The sequence below is a fragment of the Mytilus trossulus genome, chromosome 2, assembly GCF_036588685.1.
Source record: "Mytilus trossulus isolate FHL-02 chromosome 2, PNRI_Mtr1.1.1.hap1, whole genome shotgun sequence".
In the NCBI taxonomy this organism is placed as follows: Eukaryota; Metazoa; Mollusca; class Bivalvia; order Mytilida; family Mytilidae; genus Mytilus; species Mytilus trossulus.
In genome coordinates, this window is record NC_086374.1 from 69,919,705 (window position 1) to 69,938,544 (window position 18,840).

At 32.8% G+C, this 18,840-nt stretch overlaps 2 protein-coding genes across 7 annotated transcripts; one reads left to right on the top strand and one right to left on the bottom strand.

Moving 5' to 3' along the window:
- Positions 1-1,460: 1,460 nt before the first annotated feature.
- On the top strand, positions 1,461-7,435 carry LOC134707899 (kelch-like protein 38). Of its 3 annotated transcripts, none has more exons than XM_063568052.1 (3): positions 1,461-1,527; positions 4,343-4,519; positions 4,857-7,435. In XM_063568052.1, the coding sequence occupies exons 2-3, from the start codon at positions 4,353-4,355 to the stop codon at positions 6,526-6,528; spliced, it is 1,839 nt and encodes a 612-aa protein (XP_063424122.1). In that variant the 5' UTR covers positions 1,461-1,527; positions 4,343-4,352; the 3' UTR covers positions 6,529-7,435. The 3 variants fall into 3 exon arrangements, with proteins under 3 accessions (XP_063424122.1, XP_063424123.1, XP_063424121.1); XM_063568053.1 differs by lacking the exon at positions 1,461-1,527 and adding an exon at positions 3,063-3,107; XM_063568051.1 differs by lacking the exon at positions 1,461-1,527 and adding an exon at positions 3,113-3,178.
- Positions 7,436-10,698: 3,263 nt separating this feature from the next.
- LOC134707901 (uncharacterized) lies at positions 10,699-17,369 on the bottom strand. Of its 4 annotated transcripts, none has more exons than XM_063568058.1 (2): positions 17,252-17,369; positions 10,699-12,419 (listed from the first exon to the last, which is right to left on the bottom strand). In XM_063568058.1, exon 2 carries the CDS (start codon positions 12,417-12,419, stop codon positions 10,740-10,742), a length of 1,680 nt encoding a protein of 559 aa, XP_063424128.1. In that variant the 5' UTR covers positions 17,252-17,369; the 3' UTR covers positions 10,699-10,739. The 4 variants fall into 4 exon arrangements, with proteins under 4 accessions (XP_063424128.1, XP_063424125.1, XP_063424127.1 ...); XM_063568055.1 differs by lacking the exon at positions 17,252-17,369 and adding an exon at positions 15,730-15,893; XM_063568057.1 differs by lacking the exon at positions 17,252-17,369 and adding an exon at positions 14,701-14,813.
- Between the last annotated feature and the right edge of the window lie 1,471 nt (positions 17,370-18,840).

The following is an 18,840-nucleotide window of genomic DNA, read 5'->3' on the forward strand; positions in this document are numbered from 1 at the left end:
GGAATTAAAATTAGAAAGATCATATCATAGGGAACATGTGTACTAAGTTTAAAATTGATGTAACTTTAACTTCATCAAAAACTACCTTTACCAAAAACTTTAACCTGAATTTCACACTATCATTGTCTATGTTCAGTTGACCATGAAATTGGGGTCAAAACTATAATTTGGCATTAAGATTCGAAAGATCATATCATGGGGAACAAGTGTAGTAAGTTTCAAGTGGATTGGACTTCAACTTCTTCAAAAACTACCGTGACCAAAAACTTTAAACTGAAGCGAACGGACGCACAGACGGACAGACGAACGGAGGCATAGACCAAAAACATAATGCCCCTCTACTATCGTAGGTGGGGCATAAACATATATGTGAATCATTGTATTTACCTGTGTAAGAATGAGTTTTTGTGGCAAATGGTTTAACTTTGTTTCACTGTCAATGTTTTCTTTTCTTTTTAATATTAAACTGAACACGCCCTATACACACGTTATCCAGTTCTAGCTAAGGTAATAAATTAAAGGTCACATGAATACTGATTAAATCATGTCGAATTATTCACTTGTGAGTGAAAAATTCATAAGCTATATTTCTGAGCTTATTTTGACAAAACTGCACCAAACTGGCTGCTATAAGTGACTTACTATTTCATTACTTCACTTTCATAAATAATTGAACATAATTTTAATTATTTCTTATAACTCGTAGCTTCTGTCCCTAAATGACTAATCTTTTTCGTCGGATTATATTGAAGATGATTGTTTTAACGTACGATCCTAAATACTCCGTTCAGTTGTGATCATTGTCATATACTGAGTATATCTGAATTAAATTTATAGTTCAAAATGAGTAATCAAGCACTTCATGAGAGCAATCATTATGACTTAACCATAGTTAGTGGCTTTCCTCGATTAAATTATATATTATATGTAGGTTCGATCGAGTGGATCACATCAAATACAAAGCAAAACAAAACATACAATTTATCAGATTCAAATAGTGAAATGAAATACAACAAACATGTCAACCATAAAAAAGCAATACGGAAATACATATTAAAATATATAATACAGGCATCATGTCCAATCGCCTATAATACAGGTCAAAAGGTATCTTCACTCAGTATTGTTTATTAATACTTCCGATGAAAACTGCCAGAATCAACAACAACTTCAGTGCACACTGAGGAATAATAATTACAGTCATGTGTTTATGTATCTGTCGTCATTGTTATTAGTATGTGTATGCACGCACACAGGAGATGTAGAGGTATTGTAAGGGGACAGCCTGAAAACAGTCTTTAATTAATCAGCTAAATACAAAATAAGATACCAGAACTTTCAAGTTTCGTACAATTGCATTTTTACCTACGTCTTCGAATATAAGTCTCTATATAAATCACTATTTTATATTGCATTTCATTTAGAATTATATAATGGTCCTGCATAAACATGATATACATAACAATAAAAATATATTGTTTTCGCAATAAACAACTGAAGCATTAACACGGAGGACGAGCCTGTGAGGTAAGGGTTATTTTTACTTATCTTCCTACTAGTTGTTTGCTTCAACACAAACAAAAAACTCTCTGAATTGATATGTATGTTATAGTTATTGACCAAGCAAGTCGGTATATGGGATTTAATCTGCACAGCACGAGATGACACAATAACCCGAACGACGTAGGAGTTCGGGTTATTGGGTCATCTCGTGCTGTGCAGATTAAATTCCATATACCGATTTGATTGGCCAATAACTGTTTTAACACATGACGCAATCAATTTACGTGAACGTTTTAGAAATGTTGACGTCATTCCGCAATCCACGGATCCTAGGAAAATTTCTTGTAGGGTAAAGCAAGGCGAAAATACGACTTTGGTAAGTTTAAAATTTATAATTTTTTTCATATTTAGACTCATTCTAAAATTGGGATTTAATGGTATATTTTGTTTTATCGTTTCCACAGGCGCTTGGGTATATGATAAAAAAAAATGTTTTGTTGATTAAAATATTTCCGTTAAATTTATTCCCCATTTTCATTTAATTGGTGACGATTAAGACTTTCACAAACTGTGTACTTTCGGTGTATGAATAAAAAAAAACATAACTGCAAGGGTTATTGAGTTTAAATCAGAATAATTGCTTTTGAATTTCTCAATGATATGCTTAGAGAGAAAAAGAAACGAGGAAGATATTATATTACCTAAATTTAAAATGTATAATAAACAGAAAATACGTTTCTCTTTCAAAACCTTTTACTCCCCGCAACCCCGTCCCCCCAATCTCTTTTTATCTTCTGTATTGCTTTTTAAGACACGTCAGTCTAAATGAAGTCTGATTGATCTCCAGCTAATCCCCCTGTTTTAAAACAAACTGAAATATGGTCCTCATTAAATTCGATCCAAAAATAGTTCCTTTATATTCGGATATTCAAAAAGTCGTTATAAATTCCATTGAGTCTGAAACTAATCTAAATCAGATTGATTTATTTATATTCGGATATTCTTAGATACAATTCTTTTTGGGCAGAAATTAACAAAAATTGTTTTAACTTTCTTTTTTACTTTAAAACACTGATATAGATTTACGTTGTACACAAAATATAATAAAATAGTTTATGTCCCAGCTTTAAGATAAAAAAAATTGAAGGAATGAGAAACATTTCTTTTTCCTATTTTGAAACTACGATGTTTGCACGAAGTTTATCTTTGTCGTAATTTCAAGGCAGATGACAGACTCGGGGGTGGGGGCGAACAGGTCGTTAACCCTTGGATTTGACAAAGTATCGTGTTTTAGCTTCAAAACGTCAATATTGTCTTTAGTCTCGCTACACTCGGGGATTTTTTTTTAATTTGATAGAATAACGCCCCTTTCAAAATCCAAGAACCGCCCCTAAAGGTAAAAATAGATTTGAACTGTGCAGTTATCTGAGGTAGTTAATGCACACCTTAGCTGTGCATTATCCAGATTATACCACAGTAAGAACAAAGAGATTTTACTCTTGCCATGTGTTAAATATAAGATATTCTTATTTATTTAATCTTCTGCATTAGCTTACAATTGTAAAAATATTCTGACGAGTTTACTTGCAGTCATATCTGTTTCGGTCTGTTACATCGTTTCTGTCTAGTATTTACTAGTATACATGTAGTATACGATTTGTCGTTTTATAATGATGTAAGAAGTTCGGCTTTATAAACGCACCAAGTTCAGTTTTAATATATATGTCATTGTGTTGCTTTCATGTGTTACAGTGTTACTCTTGGAGCTGTACACATCGTGATTGTATAGGAATCAAGCCATCATGTTCAAATTCATAAATTTGTTAAATGATCTTGGTTATCTACAAATTTGAGCATTCGAGTTTTTGATATATATGACCTATATCTTATTAATTTAGATTAAAATATATGTTTCGAAGCAAAAAATCTGTTTGAAGTCCGAATAAATATCTAACATTGAGATAAATTGCATGTTAGATTGTTATGAATTACAATTTCCAAAACCATTCTATGTAATATGATCAGTCCGTCGAAACCGGAATTCCTAGAATATTAATGTAAATAGGATTTTATTCTTATGTTAATGGTTCAGTATTAGTTGTTATAAGCTTGGAACTATGTTCTAGTTACTTTGAGTACTCTCAAATATGTAATTTTGGTTTTGTTATATAGGTTTTCCTTAGTGCTTTGTATCAATTTGATGAGTTAAGCCATTTTCACCTGAATTGTTTCGTTTTATGTTGTACTGTTAAGAAAACCCATAACGATCCTAGGTTACAGTAGGTATAGATAAGGCGCCTGCAAGTATGTTTTACCCCGCCACATTTTTTATGTGCCTCTCCAAATTCGGATTTTGGCAATTCAGTGGTTGTTTTTTGTTCATTGCTGCATGAATATCAAATTTGTATTTCGACTATTTTATTGTACATAAGTTGGGTAGCTGGTAACATGTATCTCAACAGATAAAATCGCAAAAATCAAAAATTCCGAGGGTAAACCTCTTACTTGTATGACAGTTTCATAAAATTCAATTATCTTGAAAACATCGATGTATGAACAAAACAAATAGACATGCTAGGTAAAAATGTCGAAATAGAGGTACAACGGTTTGAATTGATTTACATTCGCATTTGAACATTAGAATGCGGGAATGGGCATTATTTATTACTAAAGGCCGTACGTTGATCTGTCATATACTTAACTAGTTGCTCATTTTGTCGACATTTGGTATCATTACCATCCACATCTTATTTTCATAATTATGCGTGTTGATTTTTCCAGTGTTAAAATTCTAAACATTGCAATTGATTGTGTATAATAAATGTTGTGTTTATGACAGTTTATGGAAAATGGCGAAGTCTAAATTAGAGCGAAAACAAGACCACCAAGAAAGTCTATTGAAAGGATTATTGCAGCTTTATCAAGACCGGACACTGACTGACGTCACGCTAACTGTAGATAAACGAACATTTCCTTGCAACAGAAATGTATTGGCAGCTAGCAGTCCTTACTTTCGGTATATATTTATCATTATATTAAGATTGACGAACCACAATTCATTTGTATTTTGATTATTTATCAATAACCTATAGAATTATTGGTTAGGAAACGACCATTCAACTTCCGATGGGGGTAATGGAACAAAGACAACGTTAACTCTGTGTCGGAGTTTTGACACATACTATTTAAAGTAAATAAAAATAACAAGACAAAAGACAAGACAGGTCAAATAAGCCGTATTGTAAGTCTACTTCTTAGATTTTTTTGATTTGTTTTTTTACTTTTTGGCAAAATTTAAGGCGTTTAATGAATAAAAATCACGTGTTTATTTTTTTTCTTTCTTTTTCTTTCAGGGCTATGTTTACGAGTAACGTACAAGAGACATCACAGGAAAATATTGCATTGTACGATGTCACAGCTGACGCAGTCGAGTGTATTTTGAACTTTATGTACTCTGGTGTTATTGACATAGGCCCGGACAATGCACAGGACATCTTCATGGCTTCAAATATGTTTGAGTTATTGGATGTTGTTGACTGTTGTGTTGAGTATATGAATGGACAACTTCATTGTTCTAATTGCGTGGAAATGTATAGATTTGCACATTATCATCATTGTAAAGCACTTCAAGATGCTTGCAAACATTTTATTATGCAGCATTTTACTGACGTATCAACTACCGACCAATTTTTCGAGATTGATACAAATTCCTTGGAGGAAATTTTACAGTCAGATGATATTTACGTAAAAACGGAGGATTTTATTTTTAAAGTAATATGCGACTGGGTAAAATTTGATGTAGGCTCTAGAAAATCTATTTTCCCAAGGTTATTTCATTTGGTGCGGCTTCCTCTCGTTACCCAACAATTTTTCAATGATTGTATTATCAACAACGAACTAGTCCAAGAAAACCCTTTCTGTCAAAGTATTATTGAGGAATTTCTACATTCAGCTTATAATACTTCATCAGACTTACAAATACAAAGTAAGCATAGTGGTGCATATAAAACTAAACAAAGATCGGGAATGTTGTGTCGAGATTTAATTGTGTTTTCTGGAGGGGCCAACGGAGAGCACGAGCGGTCCTTTACAGCATATGACCCGGAAACAAGAAAGAATTATTTCGGTCTTAAGCATCATCCAACGTTTGATTTAAAATATAGAATTGACTATTTCAAAATCGTAACTGTACAAGAAAATGAGACATATTTTATTGGTGGCATTTTTCATGACAACTACAGATTCTCTGAATCAGGCGAAGCTATGCGGAATGTGTATAAATACGATCAAAGATTATCAGTATGGACAGCGTGTGATAATTTGATAACAGCAAGATGTGCATTCTCCGCATGTTGCCATGGACACTGCTTATTTGTTTCGGGTGGAAAAGCAGTGTATCCAACTGGTTATCCTCTTGATTCTTTCGAAATGTACGATGTTGAATTAGGCTATTGGAAATTACTTGAGCCGATGCCACTTAAACTTTACCATCACGCATCCGCTATTGCAAATGATGGCGTTTACATATTTGGTGGAAAAGATGTATTAGATGAATTTTCTGATATGGTTATGCGATACGATATAAAAACTGAGACATGGTATATCATTGACACTAAGTTAGTTAACCCAAGATGTGAACATTCTGCTATTACAATGAATAACGAGATCTATTTAATAGGTGGAGTTACAAGGAGCTCATATGCAGTTGTCATTCAGATATTTGACGTCAACACAAATAGATGGCGCCACGGCACTGATTTTCCGGATGACAGAAAGGTAACAGCCGTTACTTTGATTGGTAACAAAATTTATGTGTGCGGTGGAATACGTCAGTTTATTCGAAGAAATAAACCCACAAGAACAGTAGAAAGCAAAGATTTGTATTCATATAATGTGATAACAGACGCGTGGTGGAAAGAATCTCGAATGGTGCAATATGCAAATTCAGTTACATGTACTTACGCAAATATCAATACGAGTTTTCTTACTGAAAGCGACTTTGTAAGCGTCGGTAGTGATGCGTAAGAAATACCAAATGAATAAACATGATGTAAGACATTAACAATAAACAACATGATATAATACTATCACTTGAATTGGTCGAAATATTTCAATTATGAAATCATTTTTTTTATACGATTCGACCAATAACAATTTCGTCTTTGAACAGTGAACGGTATGATCAAGTGGCATACATTTATTTTTTAGGGATGAAAGTCATTATGGTAATGCCAATTTTAAACGCGAGATGAAAGGTTATACGATCTTCTAAGTTAATGAAACTTTGCAGGGATACATTATTTTTTGTTTTTAACTATAAAACTCTCTTCTCAAGGACCACTGTCCAATTCGAAGAGAGTATGTTGCATTATTTTTAGGTTTCTGTCTGCTACTGGTATATAGTTCTGCATGCATTTATGTACTCGTACTTATACCAACTTAGGTTTTGATGGGTTTTTTTTAGCTGTCATAGTAAAAGTACATTAAAAACAGCACTTCGGATGCTCCAAATCGGTAAAAGATTATTGCTAATTTGTAAATGACAACTTTCGAAATTTTCAAATAGCGGCTAATTCATATGTGCCTCGAGTATAGACAAGTTTTTAAAAATCAGTTGAACAGGGCTTGACTCGTCAAATTAATACAAACCACAAACAAATTAACAAAAGGTCCAATACAACAGTACCGATCTAAGTGTGCTCTCAGTCACTAAAAGATATAGTCCAAAGTCAGTTTCAACTAATGGAAAGATCAGGTTTTTCCAGACTAAAGAGACATAACTTTTAAACTACAGACGCATAAAATTGTGTCCTTATACATTTAACTTACGATCTCTGAAAGTTTAAATAGATGAAAGTTGAATGACGTCATCATTTACTTTCTTCAGTTGCTCTTCCATCCTTACACCAACACTTTAAGATGGTACCTAACACTACAGGGAGATAACTCTGTAAAATCAGCTAAACTTTTTAATTACGTTGTGTTGTAAAAGTAATATTCAGCTTCTCAATGATCAAAATTGGTGTTTGTCAAATTGCTATATAACCAGTGTAATTTTTCTGACAAAACAGTTGGTTCAATTTTTTTTTAATTTTTTATATATTTATTAAAGTATTTACTTCGACAAAATTTTATGAAAATCAAACGAGCCAAATTAATTTTAGTGAAAAAGTGTTGGGTACCACCTTAAATGGGACCGACATCAGTTAATGTTTATAAAAAAAATACGCTTTTAGCGTTCGTTATTTAGTGTATCAGAAGCTTTCCGAGCATTATGTTCAGAAGTACTGGAGAAAAGTGATAAACGGCACATGTTTATAGATATAGGAAGATGTGGTGTGAGTGCCAATGAGACAACTCTCTATCCAAATAACAATTTAAAAAAGTAAACCATTATACATTTGTAAGTCAATGTACGGCCTTCAACACGGAGCACCGAACAACAAGCTATAAAGGGCCCCAAAATTACTAGTGTATAACCATTTATACGGAAAAACCAACGGTCTATATAAAAAAAAACGAGAAACGAGAAACACGTATAAACTACAAAAACAAAAAAAGTACAACTTTTTTTAGCATGTAGTTATTTAAGAACGGAAGATACCATAGTGATATACAAACTCATACGTCGAAAACAAACCGACACAATGTTATGGCAAAAAAAACGGAAAAATATCATCAGACAAACAACAATATAAAAACACATGAGTAGGAAACGAAACCGTGAGCAACACGAACACCACCAAAACTCAATTGGGATTGCATGTGCTCCGGAAGGGTAGGTTTGTCCTGCTTCACATGTGGTTCCCGTCGTGTTGCTCATGTTTTGGTATCTAAAGATCTAAACTACACTATACATCTCATTACTGAAAGTCTGTATGACAGTGAATGTATTGCTGTAATTTATTACCAACAGAGTGCAGAAGATTCGAGCATAATCAGTATCAAAATCTACTTGAAATATAAAAAAATGGGCAGCTTAAATATTCACTATGATAACTATGTTGAATATACCAACAGTTTATTTATAACCTTAATACCTTAATACCAAGTTCACCATATGTGTGCCATAAAATCGATCATTGAGCGGAGATGACCTTCACTTGTATGTAATGATAATCATCTATGTGTTTCTGATCGTATGTACCCTTATGCTACTGACTATAATTTTGTTTATTGGGATCTTTTACAATATTATATATGACAATGCAAGCGAAGCAGAAAGTAAATTTTTGAAGTGGCAATTAAAATCAAATTTACCTTTTCACATGGTTTAACATCAGATATAATATATAAGGTGACAACCATTTGATAACTGAGGGAGGATAGGAAGATTGTTTTTAGTATTTCCTCTCAAGCATGTCTGCTACTCACTTCTGATAGTGACGAGCCAAGAGTGTATGAGTGTGTCAGTATCCGCTTATATTTTCATTTTCATTGCCAATAATGTGTTTTGTTAACCGAGAAAAGGGGTGTTCGACGCCAGTGCACGATATTTACAATGTCAATTTCTACATAATACAAGATTATTCCGATTTCCATTATAAGTGAGTTCGTTGTCCTTGTTTGTGTTTTTTTATGTTTTTTTGTTTTTTGTTTTTTTACAGTACATCATTTTTTTTATCAAATATTTAAATCTAAAAGATATATATTTCAATTCCAATATTCTACCGTATTTCTTGTTTTTTCTCACTTTTGAAAAACACTAACATGACATAAGCATGAGACTATTGCTCATCAAGTACACAATGATGTCTTATAAAATAAAATTATAAATTTAAAACAATTTAAGACAGATCTGAAGAAGGTATGATAAGACCACTACTCTTAACCTCTGAATTCGAAATCAATAAGTCAGTATAAACAAGACTGTGTCCATGGTACACTATCATTTTATAGGGAACATGTATACTAAGTTTCAAGTTGACTGGACTTCAACTTCATCAAAAATTATCTTGACCAAAAACTTTAACCTGAACATCGCATTTTCCTTTTCTTTGTTCAGTGGAACGTGAAATTGCGGTCAAAACTTTAATTTGGCATTAAAATTAGAACGATTATATGATGGGGAACATTTGTACTTAGTTTCAAGTTCATTGGCCTTCAACTTCATCAAAAACTAACTTGACGAAAAACTTAAACATGAAGCGGGACAGACGGACTGACGGACGAATGAACAGACGGCGGAACAGACCAGAAAATATAATGCCCCTCTACTATCGTAGGTGGGGCATAAAATCTGTCAAATGTGGTATTTAATGTTTTGCATTTAGACCTTGTGCGATTTAAATATCCCATGTAATTAAGTGGGCGCAGACGAACATTTACATATGACCCTGAAGATGGATAACCATTAATTATAGCTGTCTTTAGGTTATTAATGTCATACACTTACTTACTTATCATCTTCATCCCCAGTAGAACATACAATAAAAAAGAAGATGTGGTATGATTGCCAATGAGACAACTGTCCACAAGAGACCAAAATGACACAGACACCAACAATTAACTATAGGCCACCGTACGGCCTTCAGCAATAAGGCCACAATTCATAACCTATAATCATGATATATCATTCCACATTTCTATAAAAATAAAACAGGTGCCACATGTGAAGCAGGCTGCATGATGTGCTTACCCTTCCGAAGCACCTGGAATTACTACCAGTATTTGGAAGGGGTCGTGTTGCTTAGTCTTTAGTTTTATGTTGTGTTTTGTGTACTATTATGTGTCTGTTTGTCTTTTTCGTTTTATTGAGCCATGGCGTTGTTGTGTTTGTTTTCGATCTATTAGTTTTAACGTTACTCTTGTTTCTTTCGACTCTCTTTTATAAAAAATAATATTGGACGGTCTGCTCATGATCAATTATTACTGGGGAAAAATAGGGTCTAGGGAGGGATCTTCTTTATTCTTTCCTTTTTCTAGAATTTTATTTTATCTATTCTTTATCTATTTTCACTCTCATTCTCTTATCTTCATGTTCCAGAACCTCATTATTTCTATTTCTAGACCTTTTTTCTCTCTTATTCTTTATACTTTCGCCTTTTTTCTGCACTTTGTACCTTTCATTGTCCATTCTGAAAAATAAATAATTTAGACCCTCAGAACTAAGCGGATCATCGATTTTTTTTTTTTGAAATTTGAAAAATGTTTTTGGCCAAACGAAAAAAAGAAAATATCATCAAGAAAGTCTCCAGAAAATATATACATTCATTCAAAACAAATATAAATATAAATCAATATAATACTTCATATAGCTCAGTCAACCCAGTTTTGTCTTTCACTAAGAGGAGCTTATTTCTGTTCATGTCATAGACGAGTGCATGCGGTTCTTTTAGACCATTTTCTTCATTCAATAGTTCCCTATGTTTTTTCCCGTCTGGTGAAATGACTAAAAGTTTTCTTTCGTTTTCTAATACAACGAATACGAAACCGAATTTTCCAACTGCGATCCCCTTTGGCGCTCCACGACCATCTAACGCTAAGTGCCATATTTCTGTTCCGTTCAAATCGCAACAATGCACAACATCGGGAGTATGTTCCGTGTAATACAATTTTGTGCCTAGACTAGTAATATGAGTGATATAACCATGAACCGGTATTGTTACTCTGATAGTCCCGTTCAAATCTAGACAATGAATCCCTACAGAATATTCTCGAACGAATAATGTATTTTCGGAATAGGTGATACCCCAGCATCGGTTTTCAAATGTAACATGAATTTTCTCTTGATTGGATTTTAAATCCAAAATAGAAACTTGTTTTGCGTCTGGTAATGTCATTGCAACACAATGATTGCCCACATAAACTACATCAAATGCCTTTTTTTCAAGAACAATATTTCTCAAGTGTTCACCTTGTTTGTCTAAAATTAAGAGCTCATTGTTCTCGCTCCAGTCAGATAACAGCATTTGGTCATTTTCTAAAAATGTGCACCCTGCTAGATTTCTAGTCACTTTACCTTCAAGTATTTTAGTTTGTGAACTTGTATGCATCTTAACCGATTCGATGTTTTGAAAAATGTCAAGTGGAAATGCAGCTTCTAAACTTGCATTTTTCTTGAAGGGAATTTCACAGGCCACCTCTTCAACAACCAACGTGCCTAGAAATATGTCTTGATTTAATATCTGCCCCGGCGTAAACTTTAGAGCCACATTTTTCTGACTTAATTGATGATCATTTTCAAAATATTTGCAGAAATTGTCTTTCTCTTTTTTGAGTTTTAAACGGATTTCTTGAGATCCCAGAACAAATTGATACTCTGAAGCGAATTCTTTCATTTCTTCAATATTTTTCTGTAACGACTTTATTTCAGCCTTCATCGTCTGAAGTTCTTCAACCGTATTTTCAAAAGTAGTCTTGTACTTTGAATGAACAACCGACAATTGTTGTAGGATTTCTTTTTCGTTGCTTTCAAGTTTTTCTCTTATTTTCTCTCCCGTCTTCTTAATGTTCATCGCTAAATCCAAAACTTGATCATCTAATTCAATTAATGCTGCTCTCCGATTATTAAATACTGTTTCAATGTTTATGTTTAATTCGTCAATCGTACATTCTAAATCTAGAAACTGTGATTGGGACTGTTCGATTAGACTATCAAGTGTTTGGAATCCATGGCATGTTTTGTGTTTCGTTGTTGTACACTTGTAGCAACAAGGCTCCTTGTGAGCAGGACAGTACAGTTTGAAATGTTCCTCGTGACTGTCACATGTCTGCTTCAATGAAGAAATGAACGTAGGTAATTTTTTATACACATCTAGTGCTGTGACTTCGTGGCTGCTGCTGATTTTTAAATATTTGTGGATTTCATTGCAAGACTGACATAGTTTTTCATCGCATACGGCACACCATATGACTGCAGCATTTGGAATGTCTCTTTTAGAACACAATGTACACTGGATATCGGAATCGTCCATCTGAAAAAGAAATCAATAGTACAAATTTTGTAATATATCCGGCATTCGGACAGGGCCTTGTTCGATTGTCTCGTCCCTTGTCAGACAATACTCTGTGCCGACGTACCTTACACAATTGATAAAACGTTGAATGGTTTATCGTTGAAATTTTTGTTCAATATTTTGATACTGCACGTAAGAAAACAACTGCAAATTACTGGGCTACCAATTATCAGTACAAATGTAGATTGAATTCTATATTATCAATTTTCCAGATTTTGTGGCACTCCCTGCTTACAGTACGTGCGTGCTTTAATTATTTACTGTATTCGCTAAATCATAAAGACCTTTTGTTAAACAAGGAAAATGAACACAACAGGTTTTCATAAAATGATTAAAAAAAAGTGTAAAGATATACGACAATTTAAATGAGAAAAAAAACCCAAGAATTTGTTTTATTATTTTAGGACGTTATCTACATGTACTTCTACTTGTATACACATCGTAGAATCGTTTCTTCATATATTTGATACTGCACGTTAGAAAACAACTGCAAGTTACTGCTACCGATTCTCAAGTAGATCAAATTCTGTATTGTTGATTTGCCAAACACCAGATTTGGGGGCATTGCTTGCCACAGTACGTGAGTGCTTTGATTATTTACTGTATTCACTCAATTATAAAGACCTTTTGTTTACACGTTTTCTTGTATTGATTAAAAACACTTTAAAGATATATGACAATTTAAATGAGAAAAGAACAAGAATTTGTTTTATTATTTTGTAACATTATCTACTACAATTTTTTTCAATTGCACGCACATGGTATGATTTTTTTCTTCTTCAAATATTTGATACTGGACGTAAGACAAAAAACGACAAGTTACTTCTACCAATTCTCAGCTTGATTGAATTCTGTATAATTCATTTGACAGCCACCAGATTTGGAGGTCATACTTGTTATCAGTATGTCAGTGCTTTGATTATTTACTGTAGTCACTCAATTATAAAGACCTTTTGTTACACAAGGAAAAACACACAAAAGCTTTTCATAAAACAAGATTTAAAACAGGTTTAAGATATAGGACAATTGAATTAAATGAGAAAAGAACATGTAATTGTTTTATTTATCTTTTTGCAACATTGTTTACTAGCATTTTTTTTAAATTACACATTTTGGCTATTTACCATCAGATAGTTTGGTTTATGTTTTAACAACCTTATCCGAATCAATCCATTATTTATGCAATTTCCCAACATTACCCATATTCCTCCAACTTCTTTGGATTTCTTAATATATATTATACCAGATTTCAAAATTTGGATATAGAAGGAATAAATCATTGTTAGACAAATATGTACATTCACTGTTCTACAACCTGTCGATGCCTAAATTTTGGTATTGCATATTTTAAGTTTTTCTGATACTTGTGCTAAATTCATTTGATGTTAGATGTGTGCTGAATGATATTGTAGTTTTATTACCCTACTTTTTTATTAGTTTTTATTTGCATTTGTATAGTTTTCAGTAACTGCAAGTACTCTCAGATACATACTTTTTTTATCATGTGTTGTCCTTTTGATCAATCTGATAAGTTAACCGCTTTCCAACTGATATTTATATTTAGGGGGATGGTTTTGCTCAAGCAAACAAGTTGACTCGCCACATTCTGACTGTTTGTACCGGTTTCAAGTCAGGAGCTAAACATCAGTGATTGATATTTGATGCCGTATATCTTATTTGGCTTTTTTTTCGTTTATTGTTTTGTATATTATAATAAATCAAGCCTTTCCAGTTTTCGTGTTTGAACTGTTCTACTTTTTTGACATTTCTGGTCCTTCTTTCCCTCACTTTGTGTTATGTTTTTTTTTCTCATTATACAGAAGGCCGTGCAGTGACCTATATGTTATTTTTTTCTCTCTAGTGGAGAGATGTCTCATTGGCAATCATACCAATTGTTCTTCTTTTTTTTTTTAAATAAAAGTGAAACAAAACAGAAACGCCTACCGTGTAAAGCAAACCAGGAAGCTTAATATATAAACAATAATAGTCAGTGGGTGTATAGCTAAAATATTTGATCATGTGAGCGTGACCTTAAATGTGTCATTACACACATATCTTTATTTATGTATTTAAGTCTTATTTAAAAATATTAAATTCAAATCCTTAACGTATTAACATTCTTTACATGTGTAGCAGGAAAAGCATATTAAGCTTTTACGTGTATGTTTAAATCAAGACAATAACATATCATGCCTTTTTCGTATACTTGTAGATATATTGCAAATAAAATGTTACTTACGTAAATCACAGTTTCAAAAAAAGGCATCTACCAAAAACCTTAATTTTAATGAAGAAAGCGTTTGAGAACTTTTGATTGAAGTGCCCATAAATATGTCATTGAAATAAGTAATAAAATATCATATCAGTCCAGGGATAATTTAATGCTAATAACATTGAACTTTCCATAATACATATTAAGATACCTATCATTTTAAACTTTCGTGCTAACTCGTATTATCTCGAAGTTCTTATACTTAAAGGTCGAAAGGAACGAGATTAAATCAAAACATTAACAAAAAGTTGATAGCATTATCTTAAATTTGACAAATATGTACATAATCTAACAATATACGAGGGTCTGTATGCATGGTGTCCTTCATTTCTTAAATCTTTAACTTTTGCAACTATTTTTATTTATCTACTCTTTATTCCATTGTCTTTAATTATGTACGCCTTGTGGCAATTCCCATTACTCTCTTTATAATAATAAACCTATCAAAACTCTAATATACGCATACATGTATATCTTATCAGTGTCAACGTCCGTCTCATCAGTATTGTTTTTCGTATGTAAAATGGATTTTTCTCTATTTACTGAATATGTTAAGTAAATTATGTGTGTTGTTTTGTTTGGTCGTATAACGTATGCAATCATTATGCATGTTATGCAATGCCGTCGTCCCCGGACCTCCACTCTGGTCCATCGCTGGAAACATGCTGTCAATTCCGGAAAAAATGTATAATTTGATTTAAACTTTCCGTACAACAGTACGGTTAATATATGAAACAGTTTAGAGCTAGGGGCAACTTGAGAAATAGAAATAAGTGGATAAGAGAATTTAAAATGGCGAAAAACTCATTATACATTATTTGAAGTTAGACATTTCGGAATTATTTCAGAATACACGGTCAACTCCCCCCTCCCAACAGGTTCTACTTACCTGCCATACAACACCACCGAGATGAGTACTTGAAAAAATTCTTTTATCAGTATAAAATAAATATTTTTAAGGTGGATTTCTTGACAAACAATAGACGTTTTACCTACCTTAATATTAGAAAAATAACTTCCCATTACATCTACTAGTCCATTGTAAACAAAACATTGGAGTAAACAAAGGTGAGGAAGTTAATACCTTACAACCCGTGTATACGAGTACACACTTTAAAGTTTCTATCGACCACTTTTAAAAGTCTCGACTTAAGTGGATGTGTATTCACCATATTATCGGTGTCATTCGTTTATTATAATATAAAATCTAATACGCTAATGTAACATGGAGTTTACTTTTTTTTTCAAATTTCACGTTCTTTATCACATGATTATTGTAATATATCATGCAGACACATAAAGTGGTACAAGAGCAAAGTCTGTCCTCTTGGTATGTTTTTTCTTTAAGTAGACATGGTATATGCATCTAGTGTTGGTTTATACATCATGTACATGTAGTACTAGTTTATTAACAATCTGCGAAGGTCATCAGTCGACACTGAGCATCAGTACACATGTCAAATTAATTAACATCTACAGCATTTTGCAGATAAACAAAGGTTGATGAAAATTACAGTGCCAAGTAATTAACAAGACATTAATTATTATATTTTAGGGAGCAGTAACAATGTTTTCGTACAATACAATTTATTAATGATATCTTCTATTATTCAAGTGGCCGCACATCGGCTGTAACTAATGATGTACATAAGATACTTGATTGCTCTATCTAAATTACAACTGAATGTATCAATACGTGTTTGTGGCGAATACATCGTGTATAAGCAACCTTCCTCTAAATATCGCCATTAAATATTTCGATATAAAAATTGTAAACGCATAGTAATATAAACTTTTGAAGCGAAGATATGTCTCGCCTGTCTGCTTAAAATTCAGAAAAAGACAACCCAATGATCAGCAACATTTCAAATAAATTCAAAGTCGCTGGAATATGAACTAGCTAGAGACAATTTAACGACTTCGAAATGGTGGCCAAACTGAGATATACATACAGCAATGTATCTTTAAAAAAATTATCGTTGTCTATCTATCGCAAGAATTATCATGGATCAAACTGACTTAAGCAGAAACTTAACATTGAGAATTGGTAATAAATTTGAAGTCATTGGACAATGAACAAAGGGACAGGGACTCAAAAATAGTCGTTAAATAGAAATGAACAAACAGTCATTCAACGTCATAAAACATCATTTATTTATCTCCAGTGGCTCCAATAAAAACAAATTAAGCAGAAATTTAAACTTAACACTGAAAAATGATGATTAATGCAAAGTTACTGTTCTGTTACCTAGGGAACAGGACCCTAAAAAGTCGTCCAACTGATATGTACCTATATACAACAAATCATTGATATTTTACAAGTTGAATTTTTCAAACTAACCTAAGTTGAAAACTTACCAACCACTCGTCATCAAAGCAACACATATGTCTTGCCTTCCGTTGCAGGCGAGACAAAACCCGATTATTTTTTTTTGTTACTTGTTTCTTTATAGTATCTGCTGTTAATTTTTTATTACTTTTTATCATTTTTTTTGGTGATATTTCGAAAAGTACTCACGTCTAAAACCTTTTGAACAGATTGCAACACACTTGAATTTAAATCCGCTGTGCCCCTTCTTCAAACGAACAACAATGATGTCGTTATTGTATATAAAATAGGACAATACGATTGATTCCTTTAAGAAATGTTAAAACAAATTTTGTCCAAACAATCTTGTTTTAAATTGAAGTTACATAATATTAACAATTTGACATAACATATTAATACAATTGTATAATTAATAGGATTCGGAGATAAAACATTGTCTGCCCCCAGTAAAGTACAAATGTACATGTATTTCGTGTGATCCTTACATGGATTTAATACAAATTATAATGTTATACGTGAAATACTCCCCTAAATAAATAAACATCCACTGCAGAGAAGATTCAGTTAGAGGAAACATATTTATAAAATTCATAAAGTTATGGAATTGATGAAAAAATTAAACGATTTCGATTGATTTTTTTAGTTGTTTTCTTATTTTGCACTTTTACGCCATTGTCTCAAGTTATGGGAGGATTGGCTCCTCCAAACATGTACAATCCATATTCTGTATGTGCCTGTACCATGTAAGTAAAACTATAGCTACGTTGGTAAATGTCTGTCATATTTATTTTTTGAAAATTGGTTTGTTATCAATCAGACTGATAGTTCTCATAATTTAAAAGTCGGGGTCTTAGTAGCCGACTATACTGCATTGGTTTTCTCATTTGGTAGCCTATACTTGCTTACATTTACTTCATTGAATTGTATTGGATAGTTGTCTCAATGGGGATCATAACACATCTGATTGTGTTTTTTTCAAAATTATTATTAACACGATCCCCATCGAAAACCAGAAACTATCTCATAAGCACTGGAAGGTTAATCAGATCATCCTGCTTCGCATTGGGAATCCGCCATGTTACCCATAATTATGAGTCTTATTCGGTAGATTATATTGGAGGAAGAGAGACACAATTGTGCTAAGAACGATTGGAACTTATCTGTCGTCATCTGTGAAACAGATATTCCATAAATGTCAACCAACTCGTGATGACGTCCGTATAATTTTCAAATGGATACTTCTACCAGACAGCAAAAACAGAGAATGTAAACAAATTAAAGGCATTGTGTATATGTTGATTAATTTAGAAAAAAAAGACGAGAAGTTCTTTGACATAACCATGGTTCATCAACATTTGCTCAGACACTGGTGATGTTTTACAAAGTCTGAGTACCAGCTGCAAGCTCTTGAATAACGAATGGGTTGGAAATGTATATCCCATATGCAGGTGAAGTTCTGAAGATTCTAATACTGAGATGACATAATCTACTTATATCCAAATTTGGGGTACAAGTCTAAACGTGGGACAGGAGAAGCCGTGTATGTTGTTTCTTTGATTTCTTGTTGTAGATGTTATATTATTGGAACTCAATCAGAAAAAAATTGGAATGTTAATTGAAAGAACATCATCAATTATCTGAATGTGTAATTGAATGTTCTGGCTTCTTTGATCTTCTTACTTTTGACGAGTGTCTGAAGGAACTCCGACTGATTAAGATAAGAAGAGGTTGGCAAGGAGGCACGCACAGTTCATTCCGATAGGAATACCGACAATTTG

Coding starts and splice junctions, on each gene's coding strand:
- LOC134707901 (XM_063568054.1), bottom strand. CDS start 14,480: ATGATCAAATATTTTAGCTATACACCCACTGACTATTATTGTTTATAT. Junction 12,420..14,405: donor TTCCTGGTTTGCTTTACACG/GTAGGCGTTTCT, acceptor TTTCTTTTTCAG/ATGGACGATTCCGATATCCA.
- LOC134707899 (XM_063568051.1), top strand. Junction 4,520..4,856: donor GCTAGCAGTCCTTACTTTCG/GTATATATTTAT, acceptor TTTTTCTTTCAG/GGCTATGTTTACGAGTAACG.